General features: G+C 58.8%; 2 protein-coding genes across 12 annotated transcripts in view; one reads left to right on the forward strand and one right to left on the reverse strand.

Annotated features, from left to right (window-relative positions):
* The window catches only part of SLC41A3 (solute carrier family 41 member 3), a 66,824-nt gene extending 65,371 nt beyond the window's left edge, over positions 1–1,453 (forward strand). For 3 of the 4 annotated variants that reach the window (XM_032649136.1, XM_032649138.1, XM_032649137.1), the window contains one exon: positions 1–710. In XM_032649136.1, coding sequence (XP_032505027.1) covers positions 1–210 — 210 coding nt within the window. In that variant the 3' untranslated portion in view covers positions 211–710. The other variant, XM_032649134.1, reaches the window with a different exon arrangement.
* The window catches only part of ZXDC (ZXD family zinc finger C), a 27,451-nt gene continuing 6,243 nt past the window's right edge, over positions 858–22,065 (reverse strand). The window contains exons 5-12 of one of the 8 annotated variants that reach the window (XM_032649132.1): positions 20,409–20,579; positions 17,692–17,882; positions 16,328–16,390; positions 15,651–15,735; positions 5,127–5,216; positions 3,709–3,833; positions 2,891–2,989; positions 858–1,969 (exon numbers count right to left, since the gene is read on the reverse strand). In XM_032649132.1, the coding sequence (XP_032505023.1) occupies positions 1,883–1,969; positions 2,891–2,989; positions 3,709–3,833; positions 5,127–5,216; positions 15,651–15,735; positions 16,328–16,390; positions 17,692–17,882; positions 20,409–20,579 (911 nt within the window). In that variant the 3' untranslated portion in view covers positions 858–1,882. The other 7 variants (XM_032649127.1, XM_032649128.1, XM_032649129.1 and 4 more) reach the window with 7 other exon arrangements.

Raw genomic sequence — 22,065 nt, forward strand, 5'->3', positions numbered from 1 at the left:
GTGGCGATCCTGCTGTACCTGGCGGAAGCGATGGTTCGGCTGACATGGAACCGGGCCCTGGACCCAGATGACCACTGCATCCCCTACCTCACGGGGCTGGGGGACCTCCTCGGGACCGGCCTCCTGGCACTCTGCTTCCTCGCCCACTGGCTACTGAGGAGTGAGACGGCGCTGGACGGCACCTCAGAACCAGCATCTGGACCTTCCTAAGGAGCCCAGGCATCCCTGTCGCTCAGGAGAACCTTCCCTCGTGCCCATGGAAACAGGGTGTGGTTTCTTCCCAGCTGGACCCCCAGAGAGGCTGACCCCGGCCTCTGCCAGTCAGCCGAGGACGCGCACACACTCTGGGGCCGCTGCTGCCTGAGCCCGGGAGCGCTTGGCGGCGCGCGTGCGTGCCCGTGTGGGGGGGAGGGCAGGGCGCCGCGGCCTGAAGACGCTGAACCGAGAGGCGCCCGTGCGCTTTGCAGGGCGGGGCACTGTCTGGAGCCCACGCAGCCTGGCTGTAGTGCAGCAGGAAGGACACCCTCTGTCCCCGAGCTCGGGACGCTGAGCCTGGCTTCAGGGCTGTCGTCGCTCAGCCCTTCCCCAGGACAGGGCCGGGCCGTGCCCACCCCCTCTTCTGCTCCCAGCATTCCTGTCAGTCAGTGCTTGCTTTTTTTTCTCTTTAATTAGAACGAGTCTCTCTCTCTCTGCTTATTTTAACGGTCAGAGGAGTGTAAAAATAAAACTGGAACCCCAGCTGCACCCCGAGGTGAGTGTGGGGTCAGCCCCAATACAAAGAAAGACGGGACGGGGACTCAGCAAGCTGGACGGTGGGTTATTGCTACGGATCAAAGGAAAAATGTCAACTGTGCACGTGCAGCTGTACAAAAACTTTTAATTCACTCAGATGAGGAGCTGGGCCCAATGCCAGCAGGGACCTCAGTGCCCAGGAAACGGAAGTCCTGAGCACCTCAGGGGGACACCCACTGCGGGTGTGCGGGACAGAGGTCCAGCCGCACGGCCCGGACTCTCCTCCCGCAGAACAGGAGGCCACCGGGCCCGGCTCCTCGTGGAGGGGCCGCTGGATGACCCGGGGCTTCGGGAAGCACCGTCTAGAGATGGAAACAACCCCTCCCCCATGCAGGACACAGCAGAAATCAGAACCAGAAGCCCAAAAACTCAAGAGAGACAAACAGAACGGGCAGAGTTGGGCTGATTCCCAAGCCTGAGAATCAAAACAAACAGCATCTGAACAAAAACACTTCGAAAGGCACAAGCAAAACACCGTCCTGAGAGCCCGTGTCCGGCCCACTGACCTGTCTCCTCCTGCAGGACAGACCGCACTCCATGAAAACACACAGCCACCCTCAACAATGCACACACCTCAGTGCTCAGAACACGGCTGTACAGACCGCCGTCCGATTGCCGTTAGACGTTACTACCCAAATACAGAACTCAAAATCATCACTTCAAAGGTTTAACTCTATATTTGGTCTGTGCAGGGGCTGCGACAGGGCCCGGGGGCCTCGTCACCCGTCACGTTCCCCTGACACCAGGCCACCTGGGCCACTAGACCCGGTGCCACCCCAGCTCAACCGCAAACCCCCACCGAGGGCGGGGACAGCCTGTTCGCTCTCAGCCAGACGCTGCGCCGAGTGCTGAAGCCCCGTCGGGCCACCGCGGAGGCTCCGTCCTCGTCCCTAGGCGCGCAGCAAGCTCGGCGGTGCAGGCTGCGTGCACAGCCGAGCGGGGGAAAGGCACGCTCTGCCCTGAGAGGATGGTACGGCCCCAGACAGGTCCCTGATGAACATAAGAAAAACACTTGCGAAAATGTACCCGAAGTCTCTGAAGAACGAGGCCAGCCTTCCAAGTGGCGCCCTCGGCCCGGGCAGAGCTGGTTTCACTGCAGGGCCCACAGGCCGACCGTGCTGCCCGAGCTCCACACGTCCTCGGGCCCAGCGGCCCCTCCAGCTGCAGGGAGCACCTCCTGCGAAACCAAGCAGAGTGGTGAGCCCGGCGACCGCGGCACAGCGCAGACCCACGCGCCCCTGGCCTCCCGTAGTTGCAAACGCTTGTCTTCCCCCTATTTTAAGCATATATTCCTTGAAGGATTTTAGTATCAACAAAACTAAGCAAAGGTGAACTCAGTCCTCTGCTCTGGGTTTCCTCAGAGACGGGACTGTCCTCCCTGACCTCTGACCCTCCCCACTCCCAGTGACCCTCCCCACTCCCAGTCACGGTCACAAGCTGCCGTCCGCGGCATCAGCGCAGACGGGCTCCAGCCACGTGGCCGCACCACCACCACCACCCAGCCTGCCACCAGGGAACAGCGACCCCCTGCTCACTCGTACACGACCCTGAGATGAGGAACACCCGACGGACCGAGGGGATGGCCGTGAGGCCGTCCAGACGCCGTGACCGCACGCCCTCCAGTTCACCCCCACCCCGCGCTCCGTTCAACATTCACTTCTAACGTTACGGAAAATGTCGAACGGCCCAATTCGAATATAAGAAAACCAAAATTACCGTTTGTTTCTCACATAAACGTTTGAAATTGGGTAAGCTACATCGTTATTTTATACCCGAATCTCAATCATCCACTGCCACCCATACTCAGCTTAGCCCATTTCCCCACAGGCTAAAATCTGGCCCGCCCAACTTCCACGATTCTAAACGTATGACCCTTGAAGACCGTATCAAATTCCACCCCATCTACCGTGATGAGTGAATCCCAGCTGTACGCTCCACCTTTTATGTCTCGATTCCTAGCCACCTCTTCCACAAAGTGGAAAAACACCCTGGCAACCCACCCAGCGAGTCCCGTGCGAGGCCGCCTCAGGGAGACACCTCAGGAAGCCGGAAGCTTCACGAGTGTCAACAAACCCAAAGAGCAAAGAGGCATCCAGACCTGGAGGACGTAGACGGGCATGACAGCAAGCAGGGGTTGGGAGACAGGAGGCTGTGGGCCGGGCGCCAACGGGAAGACCACGTGCCCTGAGGGGTCATCCTGGGAAGGCAACCGCACACGGCTCAGTCACCTTGGCCCGAGGAGTCCCGCTACCTTGAGACGCAGCAGACCCAGCGCACCCGCCTTCCAGGGGCGGCCTGAGGCCCAGCAGTGACCGGAGCCCTCCCCCAAGCCCAGCTCGAGGCCCAGCTGCATGGCCCCGCGGCCCGAGAGCCGAGTACACAGAGGTGCTCAAGGAGGCTGGGTCAGAGCTATACATCCTCAGCGTTTAAACCTCTTCTCTCCCAAAACCCTTCCAAATCATCTTCCAGCCCCTGGAAAGCGAGGCTGAAGGTGACAGTGTCCCCAGAGCCACAGAGGTGGGAGCAGCCGCAGCTGCAGGTCCGCAATGGCCCGGGCGCAGCCCAAGAGGTGGCCAGCCCTGCCCTGAGGGCCTCAGTGCAGCAGAGAAAGTAAGAGAGAAACAAGCTCGGCACCATTTCCACACAGGCCACCTCCTCCGGGCGCATCCTGGCACAGCATGGGCACGCCGCCTTCACCCGGCCCCGTGAGGACAGAAGCCAAGTCCGGGGACCCGGCAGCACAAGGAGCCAGACGCACTGCCAGTTGTCTGCGGGTGCGGCCACGGGACCTCAGGCAGGAGCGGGATGGAGTGCAGAGGGCAGGCTGCAGGGGAGCTGGACGCGGGGAATGCGTGGTGAAGTGCGGACACAGTGGAGTGACGGACAGGAGGGGCAGGACAGCTCACGGGCTCTTACCTGCAGCAGCTGGACCTGGACGCATGGCAGAGCCACGCCGGGCACTGCAAGGTTGCCCCACAGCCAGGCTCCCGGGCCGGCATGGACGTCACCTTCCCCTGTGCTCGGTGCGGGCCCCGCGGCTCCTGAAACACACAAGGCCCCCAGACTCACGGCCGCTCAGCCAGAGGGAAGAGGCCAAGACCAGGCCTCCGCTTAGAAGCTGAGCAAGGCTCTCGTGTCTTCCGCACAGACCCTCAAGGGTGGATTCCTCCTCACCCTCGAAGCCTGGGGCACGCAGGGTCCCTGACACACAGAGCATGACCAAGCTCACGGAAAAAGAAGGGAGGGAAGTCGGCTGCATCCCCCCCGCGCCCCCCTGCCGGCACCTCAGCACCTGCTAAATGGCTCTTTCTGTCCAGCTTCCTTCGCAAAAATCATCACTTTCCTGGTTTCATGACAACGTGCTTTTTAAAAAAATTAAGCACAAAGAAGAAAGAAAACATCCTAACACCCAGGAAGGGTTTTTCTGACACAGGAACCCTGGATTCAAGCCTGGTTCCACCACCAACTCCCCCTGACCCTGGACAGGTGAGCTGAGCTCCGGCCTGGGGCTCCCACTGCAGGGTGGGGAGGATGGACCACGTGGATGTGCTCAGGGTGCAGGACCGAGCCCAGCGCAGAGCGAGCACCCAGGGGTGGAGGCGCTGCCACTGCTGGGCGGACACAGGCGTGGAACGGCTTCACAAAGACAACCTTACGGCATCCAAGCTCACTTAACAGAAGCACCCAATTCAACGTTGTTGAATTCAGCGACGCCAAAAGAACAAGCGAGGCTGAACGACTTGCTACTTCCAGAAAACACGTCTTCAGGAAAACATCTGACTGACCTCAAGTCAAAGATGAAAACCACGAGCCGCTGGCTGGCTATTTAGGTTCTGTCTCCCTCCTGCCGGGCACGGCTGGCTCTGCGGCCCGACGAGCCAGCCTGCGGGCCCCACCCCCGGGGTCTCACCGCCGACGCCCCTCCGTGTGTGTCCTCTGCCTCCAGCCCCCGTTCTCCGCCCGCCCCAGGAGCCTGACGCCCCTGCTGCTCCCAGCAGGACTCACTCCCTCCCCTTCGACAGGGAGGAATTCGACGTGATCCCCCCCCCCCCCCCCCACCCCGGGGCCTGTGCTGTTCCAGCCACCTCTGGAATTTTACCTGAGTCATCGTTATGCTTTGAAGCCTTTTATCACCCTCAGATATTTCCCCGCAATACAAATCTGTACGTAAATTGAAATCTTGCTTATTTTTAAAGTTTTCTTAAATATACTTTCTAGAAGTGAACATTCTTCATCTGAAAGAGTGAGTTACCATTGCAATTATCAGAAACGCAAACCCCGTCAAAGTAAGACACTAAACTTTGATAATTATAAAATATTAAAAGGAAAATTACGCTGAAAAACGCATCCAGAGGAGTGCACTGCCGGCCTGCTCCCAGGTGGCTCGTGTCCGCGTGAGCGCCGAGACTGGTAAACACACATTTCTGCCAATTAAAAAAATGTCTTAATAAAACGCTTGTGTGCTTTAGTTCCATCCCAGCTGTTCAGCTGAAAGTTCAGCTCACTGATGTTGGACGAAGCCCATGTGACATGCATGGTCAGCCTTACTCTGCTGAACGGTCCGCCTCCATTTTTTAATCCAAATGAACATATCAAGACACGCTTCAAGGAATATCACAAACCACTATGCAGTTAAATTAAGGAAGGCGCCAAATAATGCATCTTCTGAAGTCGGTTTTAAAAGCAGACAAGATTTAAATGATGTATATCTAATATTCATCAGGTAGTCATACAGCATAAAGATGAGATGAACCTGGGCCATTTCTCCTTACTTACGCTGCAGTGACTCAGTGCCAGCTGTGTGGGTCGCGCTCTAAGTTATCTGTGAAACGAGAGCTATGATCAAAGCTCTGCTTTCATTCATGAATGTGGGCACGTGTGCTGCTCACCTAGGGGGAAACTGAGTAAAAATCACATGTACAAATCAGAAATAAACCCCACGAATTGTTTCTACACATCACGATTCCGCATTTCCTTCACACTTAACGGAAGACGGGTCCACACTGCTGAAAAGCGAGTAACTAGAGTATCACTGTTCTTAAGACCAAGCGAAGTCAGTTTTAACTACTGTATCAGCACACACCTAACCGGGAAGAAACCACAGAAGTCCTCTTTTCACCGTGTACCTTCAATCCAGTGTCTGGGAATCTGGTGACCCCCACAGACCCCATGGCTACATTTACAGGAATCGCTGGCGTGAAGGGCTCTCGCCCGGGGCTCCCCGCCCCCATCCAGATTAACGACCGGGCCCGGGACAGGAGGCCCGCAGCCGAAAGCGGCCCTCGTGCGGGTGCCTGTGCCGCCCGGCCTTCCTGGACCCTCTTCCCCAGCAGCTCGACTCGCGGCAGCAGCGGGGGCTGGGAAGCTGAGGGTCTCCGGGGAAGAGCGCCCCCCACGGGCCCACCACACGCCCCAACTCCAAGCACCTCGACGCGCCCCTGGGAGGCCTGCCGGAGGGTGGGCGGGCGAACTGGCCACATCCACCTGTACAGGGCTCATCCCCGGACCAACCCACGGGGCCTGGCCGAGGGGCTCGGGAAGACCCTGGCCTGTTCCGCACTCTCGTGAGGGGCGTGGTGAGGCTGGTGTAGACACAGCGGGCGTCTGTGGGGGGAAAGGGGCAGGAGAGCCTGCAGTGGCCCCCGACGTGACGCTAGGAGAGAACGCGTGGAGGCTGCGGCCCCCCAGGCCCCTCTCACGCCCGAGACCCAGGCAGAGCACCGCTGTCGGCACCACGAGGAGGGGACCCTGACCCCCACGGAGCGGGCGTTGGGTGTTCTGTTACACGACCCCAGATGACAGACGGTGCCATCGGGCAGCGCGTCGGCACTCAAGACGACCACAAATTAACCCCACGCCCGAGCGTGATGGAGAAGTCCGTCTCTGCGGATGCCTGAAGGCACGCGGCCGCAAACCGAGGGTCGCCACACGGAGCCCACGACGACCGTGCAGCCCGAGTCCTCACCAGTAAAAGACGCTGTGGCGCTAAACGGGACGTGACGCATCTAATTAATAAGCCGAGCAGAAGAAAACTCAAACTTCCTTTTCCACGGTGGAAATCCACAAACTCTTACCAGGCAGGTAAGCTTCACACCGAACTGAGTATTCTCCACATTTATCCAAAATGCTGATCTGGGCTGGGTGACTTGAAGGGAGAGGAGAGTAAATCCAGCCAGCAGACACGCTTCCACTAAGCAGACCTCAAAAGGCCACCCTCTTCGGGCCTCAAACGGCAGGGTGAGCTGGACTCCACACTGCATGCCGGACCCCTGGCCCATCCGTGAACTACGGGACCCCCAGCTGCCCTCCCAGGGCCCAGCGAGACCAGGTGAGGCCGGCAGCACAGACCCAGCTCGGACCACGTGTGCGCCCACCGCGAGGCCCTCGCGAGCACACCCCTGCGCCACAGAACCTGCCCTCCACGCCCAGTGGGCGGGGGGACCACGTGGTCACTCCCCACTGGGGTTCCTCGTCGGAGCCACAGAACACAGCAAGGGACCGCTCCCTCCATTCCTGCAAGGAAGGAGACCCGACAGGACACAGCGTGGACGCAGAGGCACTGGGGCGGAATTCACTGACGTGTTCAGTCCTACACAGCTGTCGAGAAGACGCGCTATAGAGACAGGTCATTCACAAGGAGAGACTTCACGTTATTAACAGGAAAGAGCAGAGTACTGTATCACTTCTTCCAGATAAGGATATACGTGCACTTTATACACACGGAAAACGACCACCATCAAAACGAAGGACGTGGTCTCCCGGGGCGGTGGAGCACAGGCCAACTAAGAAGCCACTTCCTCTCTCCCCGACTAAGCCAGCGTCACCAGAGCCACTCACCGGACCCCACGCTCTGCTCTGCGCCCAGTGTCCCACGGGCCAGCCCGCCTCAGCCCCCAGGGCCCTCCCACCATTCCTCTTTCCTGAAGACGCACCAAGAGTCTCACCAAGTTCATCTTCCACAGGAACTGAAGCCTGACGGGGGGCTTCAAGTTCCTTTGGGATTTTCAAGGAACTGAATAAAAGATGTACATCAACACTAGAGGCAGGCGTTTCAAGCCAGGTATGGGGAGGCCCTGAGCAGGCCTCATCCAGGCCCGGCGTCCTTGTCACTGGGGGTCCCAAGACACCTTGTTACTGTTAATGCCATTATGAGTGAGATCCGTCTTTCGTTACTTTTTTTCGGTTTATTCTAATAGAAAAGCTACGAATCTGATATTTGCAAGTTCATTGTGCAATGAGCTACCTATCCTTCCCTCTTATTTCTAATGACTGGAGTCAGTTCCCTTGGGTTTGTAACCGTCATCGGAAAGCAGTCACCACTTCTCCCTACGTACCCACCCTCCTCCCGACTTCCGCAGACGTGCCTAACGCCCCTGTGCTGTTGCCCGGCTGCCTCTTCCCCACCGTGATGGGAAACGACGCTGCCAGTCTGACTTGCTTACTAGGGAAATCTTTCTGGTTCCTAAGGATGAAGGTTTCATGATTTTTAAAAATCAGCCATAAGGACTTCTGTCAACTGCCTTGTTCGGCAACGGTGAGTACACAACAGTGCCCACCCCGACCCCAACCCGAGAGAGGCCGTCATCCGGGCCGCGTGCTGGCTCCCCAGGAGCACCGCATCCGCCACCCTCGCGGTTGGTGAGACACAGCCTTTCTGCGTGCGACGTGGTGCCGCCAGGCCCCTGAAGACTTTGCAGCCCTGCACCGTGGGGTCCGTCCCCTTCAAGTTCCTACCCAGAAAATGGGGCATCAGTAGCCACGCCTCAGGCTGCCGTGAGGACGTGGAGAGGGAACGGGGTGTGGGGGAGCCCAGGACACAGGGCATAGGACCAGCCCTACGAGGAACTCTGTGGGACACCGGGCGGGACGGGGCACCCGTGTGCCGAAGCTCACGCTGCTAGCCGTGCACCAAGTACAGGCGTGTGTGTTTCCAGGGACGTACAGACGAGCCCACACCCACACGCGCTGACGAGGGAGCAGGGGCACCCTGCCAACACCAAGGGGCCGAGGGGCCCTCAGCGAGGTCTGTGGTCACAGAAGCAGCTGCAACGTCACCGCCCCTCAGAGGTGCTTCTCGCCGGGGGTCGGTTGGGGCCCGGGGGCACCCAGAGGGGCTCCGTGCAGGCAACAGGGACGTGGGTGACGGCGCACTAAAGCACAGCAGCCCCTCAGGCGGGCACTGCCGCCCCAGAGTCCAGGAGGGGGACAGCACACGGGGCCGGAACCACGGCAGGGCCGCCCCGCCGGAACGGGCCAGGGAACGCAGCGCGAGCGAGGTCCTGGTCCCCTCCTCCTGCCCCGCTCCCAGGACGGAAAGGCCAAGCTGGGCCCGCTGGGAAGGGCAAGGTGAGGACCCACCCAGAAAGGCGGACGGACCCGCAGAGCGAGCCAGGGCCGTGCGCCGCGCAGGCAGGCCTGCCGGGCGCACAGCCAGCCAGGCCCAGGGCCGGTGGAGGGGGCGGTCTACGCGGCCGGGAGTCCTCCGCCCAAACACAAACCCGGGGCCTGAAGCACACACGGCCCTGCCCGCTGCTCTCCTTAATCTGCTCCCACGGCCGTACGGACGGTCTGTGAGCATGAACCGTGAGCGCCCGGCGAGACCCACAGCCTTCCCTGCACGCTGTCCAGTCCCGCGCCCACCCCCGGCCCGGGTCTGCGTCCTGCCTGGGTCGCAGGGTCCCCCGAGGCCCTCACGCACTCACAGAACGGGCAGAGCTGCCCTCGCCGCTAGTCAGAGGGTGTGCTCAGCGGCCCGGCCCCGCCGGCCCGGGGCACCCACACCAGCACCACGCTGACCTCGGTGGAGGACCCCAAGAAGCCCCTGCTCTCCTTGCCTGCGCCGTGTCCCTATGGCTTACTTTCACAAGGACAGGTGGAAGAATCCTTTAGAAAATACCACGTCCCTCTTCTAATCACGCTCTCACGGGAGCCCAGTTCCGACAGTGACCCAGAGGCCCCAGCGGCCTGGCCTCCCGCTGGCTCCGAGCTCGTTCCCAAAACGCTCCCAGCCAGCTGCTCTGGACAAAGGGCCCGTGCTGAGCACACCCTCCGGACCCGGGCCTCGCCAGAACGGCCCTTCCCCCGCGCAAGCCCACACGGGGCCTCTGCCCCACGCGAGCCCACGAAGCCTCGTGGGCTGGCTCCTCGAGATGCCCACGCCCCTCCCAACTTACTGTCTTCCTTGATTACTGTGATCACAGGAGCCTCCTCCCCGCCGCACCTCAGGCCAGTTCTGTCCCCCCCTTTCAGGTCCCGCCCACTTGGGAAATGTCCTCCTTGCGAAGGGCGCCTTCTCCACTGTCCTTCCTCCAAGCTGCGGCCACAAAGGGCACTCCTGCAGCTGAAACGGGGCACTTGGGTAACACCTCAGCCCCATCACTTTCCGGGGGTCCTTCGGGTTCTCTTCTGAGTCACCGTCTATCCCCTCCCTGCAGGTCTCGCTCATTCCTCTCTGTTTATTTCAAGGGCCAGAAGCTCCGGGATGACGCTGACACAAGGGGACGACGGCGGTGAGTCCAAGCAGGTGACCCACCGTTAGGGTGGGGTTGGCTTCTGGCTACAGAACCTTCCTTCCATTCCTATTTCCATCAGGAACAGAAACCAATTTTTAGAATAAAGAGAGGATCTGTTGAGAAGACAGTACCGTTCCTCAGGGACCCTGCCCCGTGAGACCTGAGTAGCCGACTTCCTACTGCAATCACCTCAGGCTCCCTAACCCGCTGTGGGACAGCAGACCAAACGCGCTGCCGAACCCCAAGTGTGTTTTCTGGGGAGCGGTGCTCTATTTTCAGAAGTCACCATCCTGGAGACACCCAGGCCATGGGCGATTCCCGTTCCCACGGCCCCTTGGCAGGGCACCGACCGTGCCTCCACCAGGGGCAGACCCGCCCACAGCTCAGCCCCAGAAACACTCACTCCACTCCATCCACGGCGTCCAACCCCTGGTTTCTGAGTAACGATGATCTGTCTTCTTGGAAAACCACGCATCTTGTTGCAAGGACTCCAAACTTAACAATCACGTAGTACAGAGGATTTCTATTTACTTCCCGCTGAATCTGTGGAATTCACTTACGCTTCCCCCTGTGCTTTGTAAAACTGCTCAGACAGATGTAGCAAATGGCAGCCCAGGAGCTGTACCCACTTAAGGCTGCTCTGTTTGGCCCACACAGATTTTTTTTTAAATCTGAGTAGGTTTTCACACTTAAGTGTCAAAATCAGGATTTCTGACTCATCTTAGTCTGTTCTGTTTCCGTCTTGAAAGACTCAGCCCCTCCTCCTTGATCAAGAAGGCGCCCTGCTCGGCGCACCCGCCCCTCCCACACGGAACCACCACCGCCAACCTTCCAGGGCCGCAGGCACTGCACCCGCCTCAGCCCAGCACAGCCCCACGGGAACCCCCGGCCCGTCGGGACCCCCAGCAGGTGCTCTTCCGCCTGTTTCATAGGGAAGGCTGGGGCCCGAGAGACTACCTGCTCAAGCTCGCGCCAGCACACGGCGACCCGCTCCTCCCGGAAGTCTCTAACCAGCTCCTATTTCCCCTTTCACCCAAGAGTTCTTACTAAGTTTCATTTTGTTTCCCAAGTGATTATTACTGTGTTTTACCACATTACGGTCAAAAACGTGTAGTGCCAAGCTGTTTTTTCCTAGACTTTGCTATGGTTTTCCTGACGCCTAATTTGTTCGGTTCAACTTATATAAATATTCCACTGTCGTGGAGTAGCACCTGTTACAACTTTACTAATCCCACTGTAAACATATCTTACATCTTTATTTGTTCTGCTTGTTCTGCAGATAATTAAATGAACAAATCCCAGTACTGCTAGGTTTACCCAGTTCTCCTGGAGTTCCATCTGTGCTTACTTCGTACTGTTCGCTACTGTACGTTTTCATATAAACATTCACACAGACGGTCACAAGTCACGGTAAGACTGTCGATTATGTGTGAGCAGCAACTGAAAATAGGAAAAGCCTTCTCTGTCCCAATTGTTTTTCTTTGAATTCTATGCTTCTGATAGTAGTATTAACCCCTACTTTGTAACTTTTGTTTTTTGTTTTGCTCTATCTTGTCTTAACTTTAACCTTCTAAGTACTCCCGTCCTTCTGAGACGTCTCTTCTGGGACGTACTCCCGTCCACAATACGTCTCTTCTGGACATCGTGTGGCCGGGGCTTTGCTTTCTGTCTCCGTCAAAACAGTGGGGGAGTCCCGCTCATTTACGTTTTCACTGTCACACAGACGTGTGTGTTCTGCTGGTTACAGCTCCTCCAGCGGGCACCATGCTTTCCTCCCTTCCCTGCCCTTAAAGAGCAGAAAGGGCACATCCGTTCACAGTTCTGAAGTCGGGTACGTTTTTTTTTTAAGCTTATTTTGCTAACTGTCAGCTTCAAGAATAAAAGTTTCTCTTTGACGTTGAGAAAATATTCTCGGTTTGAGGGGGGGGAACCTCAGCACTCAGTAGCAGCCCAACGGCAACAGTGTTGGATTTTAGACCCCACGTCCACTTTTCAAATCGTTCAGACTACGCGTTCCCTAAGAACCAACGGGCGCGCTGCACCGAACCGCGGCGACACCGCGAAGCCACAGTGCTTACACGACTCGACTCCACCAGCAGTCCTGCTGCTGCAGCTTCTCTACTCTCGGACCTATTACACCACACCCCGAAACCCAGGAAGTCCCCAAACCCAGCTTTCGCCCAAGTTTGGTGCCAAAGAGAACGTAGCAGCGACACGCGACCCAAAAGCACGTGAAGACAGTTCACAGTCTTACTGACTCACTTAAGTGAGTGCGTTTCACTAAAAAGCCAACACCAGAACTAGGCGTGGTGAGAAATACGGAATGTGTGTGCCACACCCCCACCCTAAAACGCAACACGCTCTGACTCCGAAGCACAGCAGCGTGGGCTCACGTGCGTGAATCTGCTTCCCAGCGCGCCCACCGGGCGTCCCGAGGCCGCAGCGCCCTGGGGCAACAGGCAGTGGCACGACCCGCACCCAGCGTGGGAACGGGCGCCCTGAGAAGCGGCTGCTCCAGGGCTGGGCCTGGTGGTGCCAACAAGTGAGGGGAGTGCCTGGCAGGAGGGCACAGGAATCCAGCCAGAAGAGCTGCCAGTGGCCAAATCGACACGGATAGTATCGATTACGACCCAGCGCCAGTGACGTTACGCCAAAGGACGTCAGTGTCTTCGAGCCCGTACTGATGTGACTGCGCTGATAAGGGGAGAGAAGGGACAACCCTCCCTTCCAGAAGATTCCAAGTAATACACGCACAGGCGGAGGGAATGGAAAATCACCGTCAGACCGCCACAGCGATGACAGCACAGGCCAAGCCGTCCTCACATGCGGAACAAGCGGGCGGGTGAGGAGAACGGACCCGGCGCAGCGTGGGACCGGGCTTACCTCGCCCCGTGGCCCAGCCCCCGGGAAGGAGTCTCGAGGCCTCTGGAGCGCGCCATCTGGCAGACAGGCCCCTTCAGACAGTCTGACAATGTGACTCGGGGTGGCAGCCTCGGGCCACAGGGGCAGCTCGGCCTCCGGAGGGGGTGGCGCCGTCAGCACTGACCACAGCGCCAGGGACAGGGCGGCTGGTGGCTTCGCTGGGAGTGTCCTCTGCCTGCAGCCCACTGTACTGTGTGTCCCTTTGCTGCGATATAATCCACAACCATGGGTTCTGAGCCCTCCTAGAGAATTCGTGAACCCAGAGAGTCACAGGGACCCTTACACTTGCTGGAGGTGTGAGAGTGCGGTAATCCTGCAGGGCTGCACTCCAGCCCAAAGCAGCCACCTCGAAACAGACATTTATCACTACAGAGGGAAAAGCAGGGACTGCACCATGGAGGACACAGAGGACCCCACTTCAACCAAGGGGCCAATGTCAGCTTTGCCCCAATAAGTCTACTGCATGGACCCCGACAAGATGCAGGGACAAGGGCACCTCACTTTGGGCCCCCCAAAACACACAACCTTGGTCCAATCAAGAGAAAGCACCAGACAGACCCGAAGGGAGCGACGCCCTGCACTGAAGGGCCAGCATCTCGACAGGAGCCTCTGGAAGGTCGAGGAGCAGACACAGAGGAAGAGGCCGAGGGGCTGACCCAGGACCCTGGGCAGAAGAGGGCCCTAGGGGACCGTCACGTGCACGTGAGGTCCAAGCCCATCAGTGGCCCGTGGCCCCGGTCCTTCCCCAGCTTTGTGGACACACGTGATCTCGGACCACGTCCCCACGAGGGAGGGTGGGTGAAGGGCACCGCGACTGGGGACAACACACGTGGAAGCGTGTTTCTGCAAGTCTAAAATGCCTCCAAAGTAAAGGGTCAGGGAAACACACAGCTAGGCCCCGAGGGTTCTGGAAAGGGGCTGCGGGTCTCTATTTATCTTCCCCTACCTCCTGGCTGTTACGGGACACAAGAGGGCTTTCCAGGTCACGCGGGGCAAAGGTGAGCGAAGGTGAGCCTGCACACCCCAAGAAGAAGCTCTTCCCCCGCCGTCACGTGTGCAGGCTGCACACTGGACAGGTTCCAGATTTCTATCTCCCTGGAAAGTCGATAGTCAATGAGCGTATAAAGTACCCTGACCACCCCTGGAGGATGCAAAGAAACCAGCTAGCTCGTTATTTTGAAAACTGATTCAGAGAAAAATGTAGACATTTCTGCTGACTTTGTTCTAGCTTGAAATGGGAAACACATCAGCGTCCTCCTGCAGCCTGACGATGAGCAGTCCAGACCCGGGGCGTCCGCGGCTGGGCTGGCCGTCAGGGCCCCACAGACTCTAAGTCGAGTCAGAGCAAAGCCTCCAGCCGGAGCGCCTGGTTTACAGGAAACACGGAGACGGTGACCTGTTACCCTGAAGCGTGAGACCCGCCAACCTGACGGGGCAAACTGTCCAGCCTCCAGCGCACGCACGCACACACACGCACACGCACACGGGCGGGGCTCCGAGTGTGAAAGAGACCCCAGACATGCAACAACCAACAGGAAATACGGGCCTTACTTGGGTGATTTAGAATAAACAGGCATAAAAGCATTCATGGCATCTGAAACGACTGAAAACGGGAACGCTGGCTGGATACTGACTTTAAGCGAACACGTACTGCTAACTCCTAAAGAGGTGATGACAGTGCCTGGAATGTTCTTAAGTGTCCTTGTATTTAAAAAGATAACGCTGAAATATTACAAAAACAATGAAAACAAAACTGTCTCTACAGATGCCGCCCCAGAGCAGCTCCACTTCCACGGAGCTGAGGCCCCGGCCCCTCACCAACTGTGCCCTCATGGACGCCACCACCACCTGCCACCGCCATCTCTGAAGCCCGCCCCGCCCCCCCCCCCCCCCCCCCCCCCGACAATAACCCCCCTCCCCGCCCCGGCCTTCGGGAACCGCAGGGCTGGCCCTCCTCGGCACGAAAGCCGACGGGGCCCACGCTCACCAGGGGGCACTATTTACCGCCCCAGAGAGGAGAGCGCTACCATTACGTGAAATAAGACACTGTCACATGAAGAAAAAGAAAATGTAAACTAGTATACTGCGAATCCTACATACCTTTCGATGTTTTAAAATATACTTTAGATAAACGTTTTTTATACAATGAAATCTACAAAATAACGTTATTTGAAGAATTCAGCGTCACCTTCACAAAAGGACTGACTCAGTTTCCCTTAAGCACTGTGCCCACTACCCCATTTTCAGGATGGACGGAGGAGGTCACAAACTAGCAGGTCCTGTCTAGTGTTTTTTCTTTAAATTCAAACAAGATGCCGACACTTTAAAATCAGAAGCGTTCCTGCACTGGGGATCCACGGCGCCACACGCCCCCTGGGGGGCTCCACGAGACGCGCCCGGCCCCCTCCCCGCACACAGCCTCACCTGTGTGGCTCCCAGCTCCTCTCTGCTTTTTTTCCTTGGCTAGTTGAATGGCTCGGGAATCAGTTCTCGCTGAGCCCCCGCCTTCCTGAGACCAAAGAAAAGCGTATCAGTCACGGGACCCAAACAGTAGAGGGAGGGGAGCGGGGGACCTACTGAGCGCGCGGTCTGCTTCCTGAACAGACCCCAGCAAAGGCTCAGAGAATCAAATACCACATCCAGTGACAGCGACAGCTGCACGGACTTTTGAGTTGGAACCATATACGTGATTTTACTATCCCGAGAAGCAAAGTTTATTCCTTCAAAGTCTAAAACATACTAAAATATTTCACACAGAAAGTGAACTGCAGGCCACTCTGCTGTCTGACACACGGAACCAGTGTGTCCTCAGTGACCAGGACTCACCGACTGCGGCCCCTCCCCGGGTTGCAGGACGTGTCACGCCACGCCCGCTGGGCCACCCCGGGCGGCCGGGCCCTGTGCGCCACGGCGGCTGCTCAGGGCAGCTGCTCCACTCGGGGTCCCACCCGGCCAAGCAGAGCGGTAAGTGCATCACCGAACCGGGGCGTCTTCCGAGGGACCTGACGTACGCGCACGGGACTGGGAGCGCCGCAGCCCTGCGGACGCCCTGCGAGGACACGGTGGAACCCCCATCCCCACAGAGAGAGGCTCGGGCGTACCTGCGGCCCCTTCGCCACGCGCCTTCTGGGCTCACAGACGCCAGGCTGGCCCACGTCACACAGCTAGTGAGAGAACGGACAGGGTCAGGGTCAGGGTCAGTCTCGTGCTCCGCCGGCCCTCGGCCACTGCCGCATCCCTCACAGAGAGCGCCGATTCAAAGGAGTAACTTTTCTTTATATCGCAGTAAAATAAGATTTAACTTTCTGAATATAAACAGCGCCGTCACATTTAACCTGCACCACAAAGAAAAACCTACTCGATCACTCCCACCTGAGGCTGAGGTAAGACGTTCTCTTAAGAATCTCTGATTAGATTACTTTAAATTATATTAAATGTATAACTGACATAAATATAGTTAAAATATATTAACTGCCAAGGCTCGCAACTGGAGAAGTGCTCTTATAACCCTCCAGAGACAAAGGCTCCCAGACCACTCCCTTCTTTTGTTGTTGTTAATTCAAATTAAAATTTTTTGCATGGTTTTAGTTTCCGTTAAGCCTTAAGAAACGTTTGATGTCCCAATTCCTCTTGGCTACGACTCCGAGGATCTGCTATTACGTGATAAGCTCAAATGCAGAACGTTTCATCATTATGAAATACCTCAGCTTTTTTCAAGAAAAGACACGTTATCACCAAATCACAGAACTCAAAAAGACCTTAGAAACCATGTAGCCAAAGCCCCTCATTTTAGAAATAAGCGAGAATTTAAGGCTCAGACACGTTAAGCGATTTGCTCAAGGCCATAAAAACCAGTCCGTTCCAGACTCGAGACTGGAGCTCAGATTTCCAGACTTGCAGGCGGGAGCTCCATCCTTTCGCAAACCCCTAAGAAACGTCTGCACGCAGATTAATCCAGAACACCGCACGACGGGTGTGAGACGTGACCGAACAGAGCGCTTCATACCAAGTAGAAGCCGCCGGTCCCCGCACCAAGTCCCGCGTCTTTCCGAGGCCCGAGCTCCTCTGCAGGGCTGGACTCCACAGGCCGCGGGGCCCCTCCGCTCCACGCCTGCTGTCTGACGGCGTTGGGGTCGGGGGCCGAGTCTGGCTCCACTTTGATGGGAACCAGCAGCTCTGGGGCACTGCTGTCTCCCTGGGGGCCGCTCGCAGAGGTCAAAGCCTGGGGGTCCCGACTCAAGCTCTTCATGGGCAGAGCCACCAGACAGCCCAGCGCCCCTGGGTCCACGGCCTGCACGTCACCTGCAGCGAGGCTGCCCTGCTGGAGAACCGTGGCTGCCGTCCCGAGGACGAGGGGCCTGTCCGGGCCCAGCGGGACGTCACTGTGGGCCACCAAGACCAGGGGGCCCATGGGCCCTGAGGCAGCCTGACTGGCAGGGAGGCCCCCCCCGAGAGAGGCGCTCACAGAAGTCACGTCGACAGTCAGGATTCCAGTGCGGAGCGCCTCGTCGGAGGTCCTGGGGGCACCACCGCTGTCGCCAGGCGTGTCGGAGAAGAGGACCGCCAGGTCCACGCTGCTGAACTCGCTCTGGCCGGGGCTGCTGAGGTCACTGCTGGGCGCGAGCGCACTTGGAGCTCCCAGCGGAGGGAAGAGGTCTGAAAAGGAAGGAACGCTCTGGTGACCTCAGGCCCTCAGAGACCAGGGAGCTCTGTATGTGCTCAAGACGTGAGCAGGCGGCCACCGAGGGGACAAGGATGGCTCTTCCCGCCGCCGGTGCCTGGCCCGCAGGCGACCACACTCTGCAGCGAGGCACTGTGGGGGACACGCCCGGCACCCTGTCCACGCCGCCCGGAGCCTCGAGCCCACAGGCAGCTCCCAGACGACGGGCGAGACCTGGGTCAACGACGCTCCCCAAAGTCACACCGCCCAGAGACGGAAGAGGCAAGACTCAAACCCCAGTCCTACTGGCTTCACACCCTGAGCTCACTCTACCACGAGCAGCCACCCCAGGAGACCAAGCACCCTCGCGGAGCGGGCACCTGCAGGCCTCGGGCCACGCTGAACCCTGGCTCCCTGCCATTCCTGGCGTCAGCTACGTGGGTCCACGTCCCATCCAGCTCTCTGCCCACTTCGCGACAAGCAGCTCCTCCAGAACGAGAGGGCGCAAGGGCAGGGACGGACAGCGGGGAAAACCTGGCCTGCCGGCCCGCCTGCCTCTGGGCTGGAGCAGGGCGCCCCCAGGGAGCTGCGGAGAGCGCACGGCAGACACCGCACTCTGCAGGCCCGGCCGCGGCCTCCTGGATGGAGCTGCTCCGTTTCCAGGCCCCACTGCCCCCACTGCCGCGGGTCCCGGCGCCTGTGCTCCTCAGCGGCAGACACAGGGCCTGGCCCTCAACAAGCCACCCTCGTTCACCTCACTGCTGCCGCAGGGCAGCGCTCTCCCAATACTTGATTATTTGTTATTCAATTAAGATTGTAAGGAATCAGATGACCGCTGCGAGAACACGGAACACTAACATACTGTAAAGAAGCTTCAGTGGATGTTCAAGTTGAGGGTTCACACACAAGAACACCCAATCACCCCAATCCTAGGGCTCACCAGGCACCAAGCAAACAGGCAACGGAAGCACAAAGAACTCGGGCACAGCTGCCAAACGAGGCCTTGACTGCCCCCCTCCTGCGGCTTCCGACACCCAGGCCCGGCACCATCCCTCCCTCCCAGCCCTGAGCTGATCCCAAGCTCACCCTGTCCAGCCGTGGACCCCACGTCAAAGCGCCTACGATGCTTCTGCTGTGAACCTATGAAGAATCTACTCTGGACGCCATCCCCCCAAAAGGAAATAAACGACACCCAAATGCAGAATCTCTCACCTGCAGCTGTCACATTGCTTCAAAGTTTAAGAACCGGATCAACCTGTCACTGCTTAAATCATCACCTAGTACCAAGGAAACGCTCTGAAAGGGCAGTGACTCTGAAGTAATTAAAGCTGGAAACACGTCTCTTTTTCAGAAGTTTCCTTGATAACCTTGATGATTCAGCTCCCTATGAGAAAATCAATAATAATCTAGGCAAACAGACACCAGTGCGCTCATAAATTTCCTATCAGCATTCTGCTGATTCCACAAATATTCACTGGAGACCTGCCACCGTGCAAGGGCCCACATTCAAAAATCATTAAACAAACATTATACAGAGCATCCAGCATCAGGCCACACCACGACCTCACTCAGGCACTTCCTTGCCAACGTGAGCCCCACCTGGGACCAACGTGAGGGGGACCCGCGCAGCCAGTTCAGGGCCTGGCACAGTCCGTCCACAATAAACAGATGCTCCCAGGTACCTATTTATCAGGAGGCAAGCCTGGGGCCCCGTCACACACCTGACACGAGACCGCGTCACATCGTAAACGCCAGGCCTGGGACACACGCCCCTGATCACCTACCTGACACGAGACCACGTCACAGCATAAATGCAGGGCCTGGGCCACCCCCCAGTCACCTACCCCACACGTGCTTCACATACCGGTGCCCCTCCCAGGATCACAGCGGGGAAGTGGCCATGCCTGAGGCCGGGCAGGCCTGTCACAAAGGTGGCACCGAGCAGGGCCTGGCAGCAGCTGCTCAGGTAGCTACAGCTAGGACTTCACCCTCCAGGCCCTGCCAGGAGCAGCAGGCCTGCCGGGCCACAGAGCATGGCGCTGGGACGGCTCTAGGGAGAGGCAGCCGCCGGGCCACCCAGACCCTCAGGCCCGCCCAGGGGCGGTGCACGGGGCGGGATTCTCAGTCCCAGGCCCCCGGGTAGCAGGACGGCCAGGTCCATGTGCCCAGAGTCGCCCCTCTGGGCTCGTCGTGGTTCGCGCTCTGCCCCGAGAACGTCCAGGAACAGGTCTGTCCTGTCTCCAAGGACTCTCCCGGGCACTGGGGTGGACAGGAGGAGCTGAAGGAGTCGGACGCAATGGGGGGCAGGCTTGGAATACAGGACGAGGTCACAGGGAGAGACTCAGAAGGCCAGGCTACGAGGGCCAACCCCGTGGAAGCCGCTCAGAGACGAGAGGGCAGGTGACAGGGTCAGAGGCGGGAAGCGGCAGAAGAGGCCACGGGGCCACGCAGCGTGGCAGCTGCGGTCCCTGCCACGCGTCCCGTGGACTCCGGGCGCCCTCAGGGCCGTGCGCGGGGCCGACCTGGGTGCCGGTGGTGCTGCCTGATCGCGTGGGCCTTCACGCTGTGCTTGGAGGCAAAGAGCCTGTGGCAGCTGGACGCCGGGCACCTGCTCTTCGCAGCGGCCGCGTCCTGCAGGTGCTTCTTGGAGTGAATGTAGAGGCTGCTCCGTGCGGAGAACCTGGCACAGCACCCTGGGCAGAGAGAGGGACGCGTGTTAGCCTGAGGGTCCCCGTCCCGGCAGCACCCAGACGGGGCACGTCCCCGCTCGGCCCCCGGCAAGCGCCCTCAGGCAGCACCACGAGGAAGCCTGCAGTCCTGCATCGGCCGCACAGGACACGTGACCTGCACAAGCAGGCTGACCGCCTCTACTAAGCTGCTACTGGAAGAAAACCTGCGACTCCGTGACAGCTGGGGCTGGAGACCACCCCAGAGACCCGCCACTTCCTCTCATTACGCCCCTGAGAAGCTGTTGCCCAGACGGGCCGAGCAGATGGCCGGGAATCAGAGGCAGGAGGGGAGCCCGGAGTTGGCCCTGCCCAAGTCCGCAGAGCAGACACACCCCCGGGGCAGAGGGAAACAGGCAGACCCGGAGATACAGCCACCCTCCTTCACGCCCCGACGCCCCACTGCTGGAGCTCGGCATGGCGGGGTCACGGGAGGGAAGAGGGGTTCCTGACGGCCACAAGCTCGTCACCTCGTAGGGACACAAAAGCAGCCAGCTGTCCTAACACAGGCGGAATAAAGCCCGGGGTCAGGCCACCCAGCGTTCCAGGAGCAGAGGAGAGCGCCCCCCCCCCCCCCCCGAGGAGGGAAGGTCTCAGGAGATAGGTCACGTCTGAGGTGCCGGGCGGCGTGGCCACCACAGCAAGGAGGTGCGGCCAAGGGGCTGCCAAGCCAGGCTGTGGGGAGCTGCAGGACCGGCCCCACCCGTGTACGGCCGTCTCGACCCCCTCTGTAAAGCGGGGCCTCCACGGTACTCACGACGCCCAGGAAGGACGCCACAGGGAAGGAGCCGGGGTCGCTGGGGGCTGGAGGAGGGCTACTGCGGGAAAAGAGGCTACGCAGAGAGGATACGGCCACGGCAGTAAGGGCTCTGCTACCCCTGAGAGCAGTTCTGAACTGATTTCATTTTCAAACAAAACTTCACACCCGTTTGCCAGGTCAGGCTCAGGTCAGGCTCAGGACGGGGCACTTGGGAAACACGAGAGAGAAGAGACATCTCTGGTCTTGCCCCCGGGGGCCCTGTCGCCACGCGTGCTCCACACCCCCCCCCCAGCTGGGACCCTCGCAGAGACTTCCAGGCGTATCGCACGGCCTTCCCGAGGGTGGGGTCGACCACCACAGGGACGTCACCGTGCTGCTGCCAGCAGAGTTTCTACTTGTAGAGATACTTGCGAATTCGACAGGGAACAACGCAGGTACCATTTTAATTTGTATTTCCTTTGACGATCAGAAGTAGGACCATTTTTTCATGTGCGTCAACGACTACGTCTTCCTAATTACGACATAATCTATTGAGACTTGTGTCACTGCTCTACAAATTAAGGATACTCACACACAGCCCCACGCATTTCTACCACGCTACCACCCCGCCAGGGGAAGGGCAGAAGCAACGTGTCAAAGACAGACTTCCCTCCAAACCCCAGCTCGTCAGGAGTCTGCCCAGCTCGCACCCAC

The sequence above is a fragment of the Phocoena sinus genome, chromosome 11 (genome assembly GCF_008692025.1).
Source record: "Phocoena sinus isolate mPhoSin1 chromosome 11, mPhoSin1.pri, whole genome shotgun sequence".
In the NCBI taxonomy this organism is placed as follows: Eukaryota; Metazoa; Chordata; class Mammalia; order Artiodactyla; family Phocoenidae; genus Phocoena; species Phocoena sinus.